Source organism: Triticum urartu, unplaced genomic scaffold (genome assembly GCF_003073215.2).
Source record: "Triticum urartu cultivar G1812 unplaced genomic scaffold, Tu2.1 TuUngrouped_contig_233, whole genome shotgun sequence".
In the NCBI taxonomy this organism is placed as follows: domain Eukaryota; kingdom Viridiplantae; phylum Streptophyta; class Magnoliopsida; order Poales; family Poaceae; genus Triticum; species Triticum urartu.
In genome coordinates, this window is record NW_024112803.1 from 20362 (window position 1) to 32565 (window position 12204).

Here is a 12204-nt window from a genome sequence, read left to right on the forward strand (position 1 = left end):
ATGGAAAATGCACAGTAATTCCACTAAAAATACACTGTAATTCCACTTGCAAAATACAGAGGCAAAAATCCACTAAAAGTACACTGTAAATCCACTAAGACTTACAGTGTAAATTCCACTAATAATTACAGTGTAAATACCATGGAAAATGCACAGTAATTTCACTAAAAATACACTATAATTCCACTAAAAATGCCACTTGCAAATACAGGGCAAAAATCCACTAAAAGTACACTGTAAACCCACAGATTTACAGTGTAAATTCCACTGTAATTCCACTAATAATTACAGTGTAAACCCACTGAAAATGCACTCTAATTCCACTAAAAGTACACTGTAAATTCCACTTAAAACACACAGAAGAATTACACTGCAATACCACTGAGAAAGTACTAAATTTAACCCCAGAGAAGCACCACCAGAGAGGGCGATTCCTCCATGATCAAGGACACGAACATGGTTGGAGAAGCAAAAAAATCACAGGTAAACACCCCCTCCTATGCATTCATCAGCTCCTGTCGTCTCTCATCTCTCTCCTGCCTGAACAGATCTGGAAGAAAGAACATACCTGTAGTGGATATTACATAGGCTAAGTTAAGCACTAAATCTACATAGATTGAAAATAAGAACATAATCGTACAAAAGCTTGAACCAGGAGAAACTCTAGGAACAACTAGGATATGGTTGCATGAATTTGTAGTCTATGATCACAGGAAAACTGAAAACTAGATGCCCAGATCATAGATTTCTGAATTTGCAGAAATAAACACACTACAAGGATCAAAACATGCTCACGAAGCTAGCAATTCCATTTTAGGAAAACTAGTTAAAAACATACAAGGGGGAAGATTGCCCGAGTTGAGAGAAAATATGACTATTTTCGCAAACTTTGGAAACTAAAAACCTAAACACTGTTAAGAAACCTTGATTACTGGTTTTAGACACTTTCTACCCGTTCTTAAATAGCTGTGATTGAAGGACTGAATTTAAGTAACTTTGGAAGTGCAAACTACTATGATCTGATGCTTGCTTACATTGAATATTGATAGGCATTAACATAAGCACTAAAAAATGAAATTAACAGAAAAAGGACAAACACAATCAGGCTAAAAACATTCACACTAGAAGGCACTCACACTAGTAGCAACAAACAAAAAGAATCTATAAAACTGATAACATATTTACATTTCAGAACTAAAAGGACAAATTTGTGACCGTTAGATCAAATTACTGGGACCTACTACAAAATTACTCTGCATTTATTTACAGTTCAGAATTGAATACTTGTTTGCATTAATAGATAATTTACTCAAACTACTGAAGGCAGATGCCTACAATCGAACCAAATGCAATGAAATGCATCATCAAAGGACATGCGATGTACCTCAATGAAGACGAGGTTGATTTCCTTAACATATGGCTTTCTAATAGCAGAAAAAAAATCCTGAAAACAAAAAACATTATTAAAAACATGCTTTCTCTAACTAGTTTCTTGACAAATAACAGAGTGGGTCATACGCTTTTACCGAGCTACTTCAGGCGCAAATGATGTACAAGGTTTGCATTGCAAAAAAATCATAGAAAACTAAAATAGGGAAAATCTACCAACACTAGTCATCTGCTAATGATATTCAGTTTAACGTAGTGTGTTGGAAAAAAGGGAAAATTCAGAGTAGATCACTGTAACTTACACACTCCTGAAGTTACAAGCCAATGGAACAAAACACTCAAAATTGCAGTGTAAGACAGACTAATAAAAGAGTGAAACTACAGTCCGAATCACCGTTACTTTTCTGAAAATATTCAGTCCACATCACTGTCCAATTAACTCAAAGTTACAGTCCAAATCACTCACCAAAACAGTAAAAATTACAGTACAACGCATTGTTACTTGACTTGAAAAATTCAATCACATCACTATCCTATTCACTCAAAGTTACAGTCCAAATCACTACTCAAAACATTGAAAATTGCAGTCCAAATCATTGTTACTTAACTGAAAAAATTCAGGCCATGTCACTATCCAATTCATTCACAGTTACACTCTAAATCACTAACCAAAACCACTAAAAATTAGAGTCCAAAATTTCTACTAAACTGAAAAAAATCAGTTCACGAAATACACATCAGGAGACTGAACCCACCAAGAGGGTCAGCATTTGTATCCCAGCCATCTACATAAGACACATACCAGACGAACGACAACCTACCAAACTAGCAGATGACAAAGGGATCAGTGTACTTCTAGTCTAAATTTAATGTGAATATCAGTGATCTACTCAAGGGGCAACACAAACCACATACATCTACACAAAATATGTGCGGGTAATACATGCAACTAACACAAACAACAAGATCTGACCGAGAAAACTCTACACGCAACTAACAAACAGATCTGACGAACGACACAAATCGACGGGGAAAAATAGTAGCCGCGGTGGGGGAGGGAGGTGGCGTGGGGAGATGCTGCAGACCTCCGGTGCGGCAGACGGAGGGGGCGGGGCAGCCGGACGCCGTAGCTCCAAATCGCCATGGCTGTCTCACTCTCTCTCGACTCTGTTCCGGTTGTGTCTTCGAAATGAGTAGGGAAACGAGGAGGAGGAGAACGGGCAACCACAACAACGCGAGCGATAGCGAAGGAAGGGTACCGGGTCTCCAGAAAATGCCTCTTTGATTCACAGGATTTTGAAAATGTAAAAATAGAAAAAGTATAGGATTGCAGTGGCATATCAATTTGAATCCTATAGGATTAGCAAAGAGTGTTTGATGCCACATAAAAAACAAAAGAATTATAAAAAAAGGTTAGAGTGGATGTTAGATTTCCTATGAAATGTAGTACAAAAGATTTCATAGGATAAATTCCTATGGGATCCAATCCTATGAATCAAAGGGCCGACATAGGAAAAATTCCTAAGGATTTCAATCCTCTAAAAATCTTAAATAATTCCTTTGAATCAAAGGAGCCCTAGTGGGCCCGATAAGAAAGAAAAGGCAACATTGGGGCAAAAATAACACGAATCTCTGCACAGAGATCGCATGGCTCACAAAACGGATGAAAGCCAATTGAATTCAACCGGATGAAAATTAGCAAAACCGAAAAAATATTTGTCATCATCAATCGGTTTGATGGGCGACAGCGATTTTATTTGCCAAATGGCTGAAAAATTGCTGTCACCTGGTTTCGCTGTTGCTCCGTTATGTGTCGGTGGTACATAGTAACATCGAGAAATAAGGATTCCAGTCGCTCCCGAGCTCTCTCAGAGTTTAGCAACTCTCGGTCGTCAGATCGTTTCGCTTGATGCGTTTGGGACCGTCGGATCGAGCCCTCAGTCACCCCCAGCTGCCGGATTGAACTGAAAACACTGTTGCAATGAATAGTTTGCTTCCAAGCTAAAATATCTTGTGCCACCGCCGTTATTACAGTGCCCCGACGAGGGCGTTTTCGTCTTTTCACATGTTGGCTCATGACGCGTTGATCCCTGGTTGGCCCGTCAATCGATGAGACGAGGGAGGGCGTCTGCCTCGCCTCTTCGTCCTCCCAGTCGCCCCCACCATCCCCGCACTCGCCGCTGACGCCACCCTTCATCCCCCGTGCTCCGCCTCATCTCCTCCCCTCCCGTCGCCCGAATCACATGCTCGCTGGTCGGGCCGCGGTGGCTGGATTCGAAGACGGCCGGGCGGCGACCATTCCCGTGAGGCCCGGCGGCGAGCAGCGCGCGCCGAGGGGTGGAAGGGCGCTCTGGATCCGGGCGCGATGGCAGCCATGGCCGAGCTTGAGCCTAGGCGTGTGGGTGCGTTGGTGAGCGCGGCGGTGGTCGGGGCCGAGCTCTGAGCACGGCGGTGGCCATGGCCCCGTCCTCCCGCATCCCAACCTCGCTAGCCCCAGCCCTCTCCCCGACCTCTCCCTCCACCAGACCTCTCCGCCCCGCCCACTTCGCCGCCACCAACGCCCCGCAGATCTCGCCGCCGCCGACGCCCCTCAGACCTCGCTGGCGTGGACCTCTCTCCTCGTCTCCCTCGCACCACGCCGCCCGCAGCCTCCCCCTCTCGTCATCAGAAGGGAAGGGAAGGGAAGAGAAGAGGGAGAGTGAGCAGGGCAGGCGGCGGCCAAGGTGCTCATAGATTCGCTGGCGATGTCGTCCGACCTTGGCCTCCGAGTGCTTGTGCTCTGCCTGCTCTGAGCCCACGCAATGGCCTGCTCGGGATGCCACCCTCCCCCTGCTCCAACCCTAATCCCCTCCCCTCCCCTCACGATGTTGCTGCTTTTGGTCACGCAGGTGCACGCACGCGTCCCTGCTCCTCTGGTGGACAAGGTCGGTTCCGATCTGGATGAGCAGCAACTGCTGCAGGTGGACGAGGCACGATCCCTCATGGCTCGTCCCTCCTCCTACTCCCCCTGAACGTGGTGAGCTCCACCCCCTCTTCCTACCCCTGCACATCTATCTTATCTAGCCAATTTGATTGCAATTTATCAAAAAGTGCCAAGCAGCAGGGCTCGAACATCGGCTAAACATCCATTTGGCATTTGTGCTTCTCTTATTGTTATACCTGGATGCTTATTGCCTTCCAGCTCTATGTTTCATGTGCCAATGGCCACTGGTGTTAATTGTTTGGTCAGTGTGTGCTTTAATTTTCATAAATCGCGAAAACAATATATGTTTACCTATTTTGGATTTTGTATCCTATCAGCATAAGGGATAATATTTGTCATCTGCTCTCATATTCTGATATACTTCCTATGTTAGTTTGCACTTCCTCTAGTCAAAGTGTTTAATGTATGCTTGGCTGCATGTTACTTGTTTTGAACGTAGATGAATGGCTGCAAGGCGTAGTAGCAGTAGGTCGGTTCAGTCCTAGCCTTGGATCTAGCACGATTCATCCAAACTAGTTTTTTGTTGTCTTCCTGGTTCTATTTCTCTGTCAAGAAAGGGACAAACTTTTGTTTCTTTCTGTCCAGGAGGAGCTTGGATCTGGCTACATCCTTGGAAGGATATATTTCTGTCCTATGTTCTTTGGTTGGTATTTCTTTTTTCCTATCCTAGAGTGTAAAACACGAATCTCGAGTCTGTGCTATGATGGTTAGTGTGGCTCTTGCCAATTGTTTTTTGGATAAACTAAGTGGATCTGGTCGAACATTAAGGATAAAATAATTTTAGAGATCTCAGGTTTGGTGTAATTGCAGACTCCACTATTTAGCCTTAGGTTAATGTTGGTGGGTGGTACCAAATTAGGTGCACACTTGTGGCATGTTATATGGTCTAGGTAGGTTCTAAGGAAGGGGATTGTTGGACAGATGGTTGTGCAAGCTTGCTCTTACAATTAGGTTTACTTCATGTGTCTTGTTGTATGCTGGTGCCCCATTATGGCTTCAGGATGAATCTTCTTTTCATATTGGCCTACATTATATGCTGGCGCGGTGGCGCCCCATTATGGCTTCAAGATGTGGATGCTTGCTTAGGATCAAATTTACTTCCAGCTTTGTCTTGGCCTTTTCCTGAATCTTGTTCAATTGTTCATTGCAACGTGGGATATACCATGTCTCTCTTCCAATGCAACCTGCAAATTTTTTTAGGAAAATTATTCTAATACTCTTTTTTCCATTTCTAATACTCTTTTTAGGCCCACATATGCTGGTTTCTAATACTCTTTTTTCCTTCTTTTTGTGTTCAAGGAAAAAAATCGAGTGCTGGAGTGAATCATCTAATTCAGGGACGAAACACAAATCAGATTGTGCTTATGTCGCTACCTCCTACGTCTACAACAGTACAATTTCAGGTCTGTATATATGGACCAACCTGTTATTTGTACCATGTCACTGATTCATACTGGTTGTTAGAATTTAGTTGCTTGTCAAATGTTCATTGTATTAAGAAGTATGATGTAGCGTCTGTATCCAATGCAACTTGGCTATAGTTTATCCAAAGTAGATGTCTATTACTCTGGTTGATTTGAGACGGTGATATGGTTTTGGGGGTCCATGTGCACCTGAGCTTAGCTACTTTCTCTATTTTTCTTGTTCTGGGAACTCCGTGTACACTGTATAAAATTAGTCTACAACATAATCAAATTAACCATCTCATAGCTGCACAATTTTCTTACCGGTCTTGGTAATAGGGGCCCACGAGGTACTTCTGTAAAGTACATACAAAGATGTACTATATATGTGCAAAGTATCAATTCAGTACACCGAATCCTATGACTTGTACCTCTAATTGAGGAGGGGGGAATGTCAAAGCAGTTAAAATAATCCTAAACAATCTGGAAACATATAGCTTTGAATAGACATATATTATTTTGCTGAAGAGTTCAGTACATGCATGTTTTGCCATCTAATTTTGTGTTTTGGGTTGTATGTCATTGATACTTTTAAGTCCTATGATGATTATAAAAACACCTCACCCTGCTATTTTGTTATATTAGATGCTCTCCTGCTTTGGCTAAATAAGATAGAGGCTTTAAGCATATTCAATTTAGATAATGACAGTCTTAATTTGGATAAATGAAATAACAAGAGTCCAGACTAATGTGGAACAATTGGTCAAAATATAAAAGTTTGGTTCCTGTCGGTTTAGTTAGTGGCCTATATGAATCTTATTTGGACCACAATATTTTTGTACGGTTATTGATTTGCTAGCGTATATTCTAAACTTAATTTTGTAGCTCCTATCTGGTGTTCTTTCTTATAATATCTTTTTATACGTCGCAAGCTTACTCTGTCACAAGAGTTTCTCCATGTTTATGAAGAAAAGATTTGCGTTCAGAGCACCTTCGGTATAAGAATTTGTTTTCTAATTCTTGTTGGTCAGTCACAAAGCATTAATTTTGGTTTGCTTTATAATTTTTTCAGGAGTAATGGGAAATTATGAGCTCCTACTTGTTTTTATGCCAGCTCTATGTCGTAGTTAGCTGCGACCTTCTTCCCCGCGTGTTCGTGATAATCAGTTAACTTCCAGAGGGAATTGTGATTGCGATTAGTATCTTTAAGATCGACGGGGAACTCTTGATCAACATTTTGTGAGCAGACTAAGAAGTGACCTAATATTGGTATGCAGATCACAGTCATGCCAATTTCAGTATTGTCTAAATTGATCACGGTGAAACTACATCTGCTATTCTAGATTCAAGTTGAGTCTTGACCTCTACAGATATGTACTTGCTTTTCCTCTCCATAGGTTTCTAGCACTCTGAATGTATCGTAATGGCACATAATTACATCAATTTTCCTTGCAAATCAACTTAGAAATCCATTGCCCTTGTACAAAATCAACTTTGAATGGATCATGGCCACGCATAACTTCAGTTTTGGCTGGGTTTTGGAACTGACAAACATCTGTTGTATATGTGTATTCAGGTTAAGAAAAGATATGGTATTCAAACTATTCTGATTTCTCTATTAAATCGAAGATGCCAATGACATCGACGAAGGTCTGTATGCTCCTGTTGTCAAGTCTGCTTGATTTTTTTCTTCTAATTTTAGCTAGCTCTGCCTGGTGAAAGCATTCTTCCATGCTAAGTAGCCAGTCATTTTGCATTTAGTTTTGTCGTAATATTAATTCAGGTTCTACAGTCTGCTAGGTCATGTTTTTTATTTACTTAAGTTCACATCTAATTGACTGAATTAGTCACGCATGGGAGAGCAGTCTGAAAGTTATAATAGGGTATGCAATAATAGTGTGATTTATGTTGCTGGAAGTACTGCCAATGCTTTTGTCATTTTTCAGGTTTGCTCTCGGTTCTGTTGGCAAGGGATCTTTGGTCATGCATCCATTGTAGAATGGCAATAGTTGAGCATCAAGGGACAACAGAAATTACTATGATGATATTTCAGGTAGTAATTACTCGAACATAAACTTTTCCTGTTCTTTTTTTCTCCTTTATTTTGGTATGATGATGTGTTGATGCCCCCTGCCATGTAATTATTCCAAGATAGCCTGACTGTAATATTTCTGGGAGAAATATTATTACGAATAGAGAAAGCTTTATTTCAGGCATCTTAATATTTCATATCGTCCTAATATTACAGTCAGGCTATCTTGGATGAAAGACATAGTTCGTGTGAATCATGACCTTCTATGCAATATTTCTTTCTGTGTAATCATTCATGTGTGTATATGTGGGTATGTTTGTTGGTATCTACTCACTATATTATATACCGTGTTATTCAGACATCCCGGGCCCTGCGGGGAGATCAGAGGCTGGCAGTGCATGCAACAGGGCAGGTTAATCAGGCAAATTATCATTCAAAGACTGGGTCTATGATGCTTGGGGCGAAGGTCCTATTTCTCTCATTCCTCCCTTCCAACCCTCAACATTATGGATCATGGATGTAAGCTGTGCACAGTCACATTTTTTTGGTAAATGCATATGAGCAATGAACTTGGGAGCATTTTTATTCTGGTGTTAGTTTGCTTGATCTAAATATATGATGTATTGATCTGTACGCTGATGAACAATTTGGCTGATGCATATTGTTCCTTAGCTGATTCGTCTGACCACTACAGTTATGTGGCTTGATTGGCTTTGTGACTTGATTACATATTGTGGTTCAACCAGATTGGCTTGTGAGATGCGATATTATGCAGGGTAGTCCTATTTTTATTTCAAAAGCTCAGTATTTTTTTACAATGGATAGCACAACTTAGGCACGCTTCACTTCTTTGCCAACCTGTTCCCAGAATCTTTATTTTAGTTCCTTCCTGCATTAGATCGTTTTTATCTTTAGGCTGAATGATAGAGTGGAGATGTTAAACTCCTTCATGCTTAGAACATGGTGATAAGGAGAACATCTTTTTTTAGTTATGATCTATTTGAGATGTTTAAACAATGATTGCTACTTTCAAATAGATTTGATATGTTTCTCTGAAGTTTCATTCATTTCATGTGTGTTCAGGTATATATACTAGAAGTTATTATGGCTCACTTACATTTATATCACGTCGACACAGCGGATCAGCTGGTTAGAATTCTGTATATTTTTCTTCACCTCGTGAGAGGCACATCTTTCAACCAAGAATGTCATCAGCGATTATCCTGAGGACATGGCCAGAATACAATCTCAACACTTGCATTTTCATCTCCTTCTACCTTTTTTGTGTTTTGAGGTGTTAGAAATTGTGGGAAACAGTTCTGGATTGTGTGTGTATGGTAGTTTGCAAGTGAATTTGCGACTATTTTGGATATTGTCCCCAATTGAGGTTAATTTGAAATTGTGGATGCACACATGGTTTGTGTTCTTTATCATGGGGTATCTGTTCTTTTGCACATAGGTAGAAAGTGCTTGGTGGGTTTTTTTCTTTTAGTTCAATTGGCATGGCCTACTGATGTGTGTGCTGGTCCTACGTGTCCTGTGTCATGCCAGTGGCGTCAGTTTGTGAGGATTGTTTGATAGAACATACTCGTCATAGTGTGTTGTCAGGAAGGTGTGGATGCAATAAGACATGTGCCCTTTAGTTTAGTCTTGTTTTTTCTGGTACATTTGAATTAGTCTATTAGTCTGTGTCCATGTATTCTTTTGTTTTTGGTTGGCACTTTCAGGTTTGTTTGCCGAGAGACAGAGAGTTGTTTGTCCATTCACACATGATAAACAGAGGGTTGGATTTTTTGTGTTGGATTGATGCTTGTGAAAGAGTGTGGAAAGGATAGGATGTTTATTGGGTTCTTTTGTTGGATTTGGTCTCCCGATGGTGCCATTGTTGGTTTGGTTTGGTTAATCCTTGCTTATTCATTTATCTTAGGGATTGGATCGCTCACATGGTTTGTTAGGAAGTAAATGGAGGTTGTACACCTATTGTGGTTGCAGTTCTGTTAATCAAAGTGCTGTTTAGCGAGGTTTTTGTCTGGTGCTAACTTTTTGGTAGGAATTTCACTTCTGCCCTGAAAAAGCAACCTGCAAACGTCCAACTGATAATAGTTCCAATGTGCATTTTCTTGCTCAGACAATGAAACCTCTTACAACAGTGAAATGTGAGAGATAATCGAAAAATAAACAGAAATACCGGGTGAATCATGTATGTTCATACTATGGCAGTTATCTTCAGTCAGTGAGCGAGAATGGGCCTGAGCTGCAATCCTCGCTTTTCTCTATTCCTTTTATGAAATTTCATTCATGGTGAAAATGTTCTCTCTTAATACTGTTGTTGCATCACCGTCTGAGATAAGTTACTCCAGTTGTACATAGGTATCCATCCTTTTCCTGCTCAAGTATCAAGTGGATGATATGTTGCTCTCACCTACATCATCTTTTCTTGCAGGCACCTTCTTCTTTCAGCTGCAATATTTATTTGGATCTCTCGGTTGTGAAGTGCCATATTTTCTATTTATACTCTGCAGGCACAATGTTACAGATTTATTTTCAATCTCAGTATGCCATCTATCCGAATTTTGTAGTGCCTAATATCATGAGCTAATGCTAATATTATTTATAGAGCTTTCATATTATCATGATGACACCTGTCAAGTATTGTCCACTACTAATTGCGCTGGCTTCGCCTCAGAACGTGGAAAGAGGAAGTAGAGTTATCAGTAGTGACCAGCTACAACATACCGTAGATATCGATGTTTCCAGAGCATCGTTTCCAATTGTCTGTTATCTCATTGTTTTTATGAGCAGATACAGCATCTCATGTAACACTTATTCTTACAGTTCCTGATATGAACTACTTAGCATTATTTTATATAATTTATGTCTTTATGTTTTGTACCACTCCATACAAATTAGTTGTCCTTGGCAAACATTTGGCTTGCTTTTGGTACAATTTTTTTCTTTATTATCTATAGTGAAATTGCGGTTATTCTTGGTAACAACTACACTTTGCTTTTGGTATATCTTTAATCTGTATGCCCTATATTCAATTCAGTCATCATGGGCAGCAACTATACCTTGCTCCTGATATATCTTTGTAGTTTTTGTGATATATACTGAACACATTTATTGTGAGGTTATTTTAATTCCTTTGGATGTTCCGAACGCGTTGTTATATTGAGGTTTTAGTCGCTGGGTCACCGTGCTGAGCCAAACAACAACATTGCCTCCTTGACCAAAACATTTGGACCGGCACCCTCGCGCCAAGGCGCGATCCCGATCTAGTAGAGGTGGAGGTGGCTCAGTGGCTCACCCAAGCAGTAGCCCAAAATGAACTACGGGAATTCTCCCATTTGCTTATCCGTTCCTCTCTTCTCAACTGTGTGTCTAAGACTGAAAAGAGACTAAGAGAGGGCCTCTGACCTTTTTATTTTATTTTATAAAATACTACTAATGTAAAAACTCCGCCCCATGCTGGAGCTTTTTTCTTTAGCATATTCCCAGCTGAAACTTGTCTTAAATTTTTCAAGTCTCAAACGAACAGATCCCACATGAAACCCTTTTTTCCTGTTCTTTTTCTTCCTTCTTCATTTCACACGTCCAACGGCGACTTCTCGCCACCACATGATATCCATGAGTTAGCTTGGACTTAGGATAGATGATTCGCAAAGTTATTTTATAGAGGCTCGTTGTGCATGACGTAAGCACGCGACGAAGTAGGAAAAATTTGTCCTCCACGGGCCATGACATGGCGTCTCTTCGTCTGAATGGGTTCTTCCCCTCATCCTTCTCCTAGTGTCGCGATGGCATGGTCTGAAATGCAAGGATTCACCAGAATCAGCGATGAATGCTGGCGGCATGTATGTTTTCTTCATGTACTTGAACTTTTCCTCTGTAGGTACTTCTCTGTGTATGGTGCAACTTTGCTCGTAACTAGGGATGAAAAGGAGAAGCCCCATCGAGCTAGGGACAATGGGGAGGAGCGCCTCTATGGCCGTAGACAATGGGTAAAGCATAAAAAAACTAAAGAGAAAAGTTCACAGAATTCTCGCCAAAATTTGGCCGCTGGTTGGTTGTAGCGACCAGACCTCAAACGGTCCAATCTCTGTGCTCAGTGTCATCCCTGGGTCAGTAATGCTAACACCACACAGTACTTGAAGGATTTATAACAGAGTAGCAATCACACACTTATTACATCGAGAGTCTCAAAAGAGAACTTATTACAATAAATATGGCTTAAGGCCATCTAATAACGATAACAGCGGAAGGCTTGGAAGATAAGTGAGTCCATCAACTCCAACGGCATCACTGAGTATAGAACCACGACCTAAAAGCACCTTAATCGTCATCTGAAAAGTCTGCAACATTAACGTTGCAGCCCGAAATGGGTCAGCACATGGAAT

General features: G+C 40.9%; 1 protein-coding gene and 1 long non-coding RNA gene across 2 annotated transcripts; one reads left to right on the forward strand and one right to left on the reverse strand.

The window, feature by feature from the left end:
* Positions 1 to 137: 137 nt before the first annotated feature.
* On the reverse strand, positions 138 to 2649 carry LOC125526925. Its single transcript, XR_007291925.1, has 3 exons — positions 2475 to 2649; positions 1385 to 1444; positions 138 to 568 (listed from the first exon to the last, which is right to left on the reverse strand). It is a non-coding gene; the product is annotated as an uncharacterized LOC125526925 (long non-coding RNA).
* A 1078-nt stretch (positions 2650 to 3727) lies between these two features.
* On the forward strand, positions 3728 to 8485 carry LOC125526924. Its single transcript, XM_048691526.1, has 5 exons — positions 3728 to 4112; positions 4278 to 4405; positions 5672 to 5775; positions 7722 to 7828; positions 8166 to 8485. The coding sequence occupies exons 1-4, from the start codon at positions 3847 to 3849 to the stop codon at positions 7782 to 7784; spliced, it is 561 nt and encodes a 186-aa protein (XP_048547483.1). The 5' UTR covers positions 3728 to 3846; the 3' UTR covers positions 7785 to 7828; positions 8166 to 8485.
* Positions 8486 to 12204: the final 3719 nt, after the last annotated feature.